Raw genomic sequence first — 4,570 nt, forward strand, 5'->3', positions numbered from 1 at the left:
TCAGAATGACCTTTTGAGATTCTTGAAATCTACAGATTCAATGCATTCCAAACCAGCCCTGTAAGGATTCAACAGTTTCAGAAGCTCAGTTGCTTTCTCCTTTGTCTCATCCCCACAACCAACCTGTATGGCTAACAAGAGCTTCTGAAAAGCACCCACTTGAAGAGCCTCTACCAGAACTCTTCCTTCATCCCTTCTTCCATATTTGCAGAGCTTCAGAATTGCAGAAATGGAAAACACAGTTGCCAATTCCGACACCCGCAAGATTTTCTTCACCAACACCGGCACCGTCAAGGCATTACTTTGAGCTTCTTCTCTCCCTTCTTTGCAGCTGCAGAGCTCGTCAAAGACACCCAAAGCCCTCTCACATATGCTCTTCTCCGACTCAAAAATAATCTCCAGCAATGAAGAAACAAAACCCATCTTCACAAATGCTAATTTGCTCTTCTCGTTTGATGAAGAAACCATGTGGAAAATTACTATGATAGAAGCTTTTGTAATAGCTTGACTGATTTGCTTTCTAACGAATTCAACTAGTATTTCATTGATTCCTTCAATCTCCGAGAGCTTATCCACAAGCTGTTGATCACAAGAAAGAAGCTCTTTCAATGCTATTATGGAGTTTTGCTTTGGTAAAATAATATCTCTGCACCTCAAAAACCAGACAATGCAACGTAAAGAAGCTGAAGATCCCAAGAAATTCTGGGCTTCTTCATCAATTGGAAACATCCAGTTCAGTGCAGACAAAATCTCTTCCAACACTTTGTAATTTCTCTCAACAGAGTCATTTGCAAATGCATCAAATGCAGAAGCTAATGCAGCCGCAGCTCCGTTTGCAACGATGCAGCGCCTATTACGCTCACTCTCAGCACCCCATCTCTCAATTTTCTCAACAAATTCCAAACACCTGAGCTGCTCGAGGTGCATCGCCGAAGCTTTAACGGCGAAACAAATCTCCGAGACCTCTACCGGCGTGACCGGAGTTCTGGGTGTTGGGATGCGTTCAACTCCATAATTTTGATTCTCCACGCACCACTCTTGGATCATTTTCCGGAGAGTATGGTTAGGAATCTGATCAAAATTCCTCAGAATCTGATTCGTCGCCGGGCACATAAAATTCCCCGCTTCCAGCCAGGTTTCGATGCTTTCACGATCATATGTAATCCCAGAAGACAATGTTACAGGGTCTTTCATCAAGTCAAGGGATATCGGGCACCGGAAATGATTCGGGATCACCAGCTCGTCCTCGGAGTTCCCTGGATGCTTGTTGCCGGCATGGCGGGCCCCTTTTCTTCTTCTCCATGCGCCTAAAACCATATCTACACAAATCTAATCAAACCAATTAAGAAGATTGTTTACTTTCCTTGTTGCTCGTGAAAACCGTGATGAGAGGGAGGTAATGGGGTTTGCAAACCGTGATGAGAGGGAGGTAATGGGGTTTGCAAGTGATTTCTATCTATATATATATAGAGAGAGAGAGAGAGAGAGAGAGAGAGAGAGAGAGAGAGAGAAAGGTTTGAAGCGTACAATGGCGGTGTTCAACGTTGAAATAGAGCACCAAAGAATTCAAAAAGAAACGTTCAAATTGAGAGAGAGAGAGAGAGAGGTTTTGGTTAGACGTATTAGAGTGAGATTTTGAATGTTGACCGTTGAAAGGTTTGAAACTACAAATCCAACCGTCAAAGGGGTGGAAGGGTAAAAGTAAGCCCTTTCAAAAGCACAAGTAAACCAAAGTTTGGGTCTGAGATGAGCAGGGATTTAAGAGGTTTGACCCGTTGACCAAGACTCCAGAATCCAAGTCCAATCCTACACCCTCTCCTCCTACCTTCATTTGTGCGACAAAGTCTTAGCCGTGGCCTTAATTGGTAAGTTTCTTGTTAGATCAGGGACTTGTAAAATATAAATATAAATTAAGGGTTGATTTTTATTGTCACCTCATTTCAGTTTTAGTTATATATCAGTTGTATTACACTTTACTAAATACCATTATTCTAATGATATATATATATATATATATATATATATATAACTCTAAATCGCGTAATCAAGTTATAAATTATAGCTTTTTAGAACAACTTGTAAAGCTCATTCTCAATAAGAAACCAATGTAAAAATTATAATTCACCCACTCAATATAGATAATTATCCACCTACCGTTAAAATATTAATTAAATGATTAAATTCTTATGAGTTTAAACTTTTAAGGTAAATGGTTATTTTTTAACACAGTTTTAAAGCCGATATCTTGAGTTTAAACACACACCTTCTATTTTAATAAAATATTCCATGTAATGAGCCTTATTTATCCATGTATACAAATAAAATATTTAATTGGAATAGTATGAAATCAATACTCAACCTAAGGATCACTACTTTGATAACATTTACTTCACCATTATTTTAAAAGTTTCAAGTGGTAAAAAAATGTTTTAACATTTTAATTAATATTCACCGAACAAAGAAACTTAGAAATAATGTCACAAGCATACTTCGTTAAGAGAGAAAAAGCCCACAAGAAAATGGAACCACTTCTAGTCATCTAGCTTAGGAATGAAATCCACTTCTATCTTTGTGGCTTGTTTGGCCCCTTAGAAAAGGTGTAAGTCTAGGGCCAGCTCAACCCTTAGGCGGATTAGGCGGCTAGTCAGGGCCCTTAATTTAATAAGGCTTCCAATTAATAAATATTAATTAAAAAAATTTCATAAAAAAAAAAATTAAAGCCCTTTCACCGTCCATATTCTTTAAGTAAAGTCCCCTAATCATTGTAAATAAGTAATTTGAAAAAGGCTCCCAATTTAATAAGGCCCTCAATTAAAATAATAAAATAATTTCCATAAAAAATAAAAATAAAAGACCTAATTGCCGTCAATATATATGCTTTAATTAAGGCCCCTTACCTAATTGAATTTTTTTAAAAAAAATGCATTAATATCATTTCATTCTTCAACATTTGGAAATAAAGAAGACTTAAAAAATTGATAGCAATAAATAAGGGAATCAAATAGTAATAAAGACATTATTAAATAAAATCCAATATTAAACGTTCCATTCTTGAAAGTTGTGGGTAGATATTTTTTTTGGCTTTGAAATGAGCATTGAGCAGCCAAAATTTCGAACAACAATAAATTTTGCATCCCAAAAAGCGAAAAAGAATTATTTTTAAATAGAAATATAATATTAATATTAAAATAAATATTATTTAATTAATATTTAAATTTTTTTTTTTAAAAAAAAAAAGACTCGCTTAAACTTTTCGTCTTAGGCCACAAAATATATCGAGCCGACCCTGAGTGTAACACAACAGGAGTTTGTCTAGCTTTTAGGATTTGTTTTTATTCATTTTCCTTTGTCTTCTCGGCATACAAACGGAGAATTATGCTCCTTTTTTGCCTAAGGAAAGAAAAATGTGGCATAAACGTGTGGAAATTCGACTATTGGAATTATTTGGTATATTGTTGTCTTTTTTGATAAAATTTTCTTTCAAATTAGGTTTGAAGAAATTTCTCAAACCTATTCTATAAAAATGACATGTCTTCTATATGTGAGAAGCATATGCTTTTTTTAAATTGTAAGGACAAAGCTTGAGAAAATTGTATTAAAAAAGTATATACTTCTTACATACTATTTAAAAAATATTGATTTCTTACATTAAAAGTGACACATGTTATTTTTGTATAATAAATTTAAAAACTTTCTTTCGACCCGATTTAAAAGTTAGATTAAAGTTGCATGGAAATGTCCATGATCACACATGGAAACCTTCAAATTGCTTTTTGAATCATAATTATTAAGGAAGAGTCAGTCAACTAGTTGCTTTAATTCATTGATATTGATTTGTAGTCTTCGATTTGTATTCTATTCTTGTACTTTATCTCTCAACTTTCGAGGTCAGTCCGAGAATGCGAAAGCTCCATGCAAAGGGGTTAATTTGTATATTTTAAACAAACTTCACTATTTTACTATTACAATCTCAAAGTTTAAAAGATATCTTATGTTTACGATCTCAAAGTCTTACAAAGCGAAGGTCACTAGTTTGAATCTCTTATTTTCCTTTGTGTGGGCATGTAAAAAAAAAAAAAAAAAAGAGAAAGATATTTTATGTTTTAGTTCCTTTTAATTTTAATTTTAACCAGAAATACTAAAATATCCAAAATACTCCTATCAAAATTTGCCTCCTACACGGGCTATCTTGTGACCTAAGGGTCACCCTACCCACAATTGTTTTTTTTTTTAAGGGTAAATTTATATTTTTATAAATTTCGTAGGGATATAAGAAATATTTCACCCAAGTGCCATTTGATTTAACTCCAAATCCTAACGTAAAATAATAGGAGTTGAAACATTGAATGCCGAAATTACAAATTTTTAAACATAGAATGAGGTGAAATTAAAGGAGTCAATGTCAATATAATGGGCCACTAAGGACGTCAGCTGTAGAGCGTGGTAGTATATTATAATTTTAAATGTCTCACATGATTTAAATACAATTTTAATCATGTGTATATAAGCTTTTAGATACTATTCCCTTATAAGTTAGTTTTCAAAAATGAGTTCTACCCAAAATTTATAT

General features: G+C 33.9%; 1 protein-coding gene across 1 annotated transcript; it reads right to left on the bottom strand.

Moving 5' to 3' along the window:
• LOC132185838 (U-box domain-containing protein 21-like) lies at positions 1 to 1,412 on the bottom strand. Its single transcript, XM_059599635.1, has one exon. The coding sequence runs from the start codon at positions 1,315 to 1,317 to the stop codon at positions 1 to 3; it is 1,317 nt and encodes a 438-aa protein (XP_059455618.1). The 5' UTR covers positions 1,318 to 1,412.
• Positions 1,413 to 4,570: the final 3,158 nt, after the last annotated feature.

Source organism: Corylus avellana, chromosome ca6, assembly GCF_901000735.1.
Source record: "Corylus avellana chromosome ca6, CavTom2PMs-1.0".
Taxonomy (NCBI): Eukaryota; Viridiplantae; Streptophyta; class Magnoliopsida; order Fagales; family Betulaceae; genus Corylus; species Corylus avellana.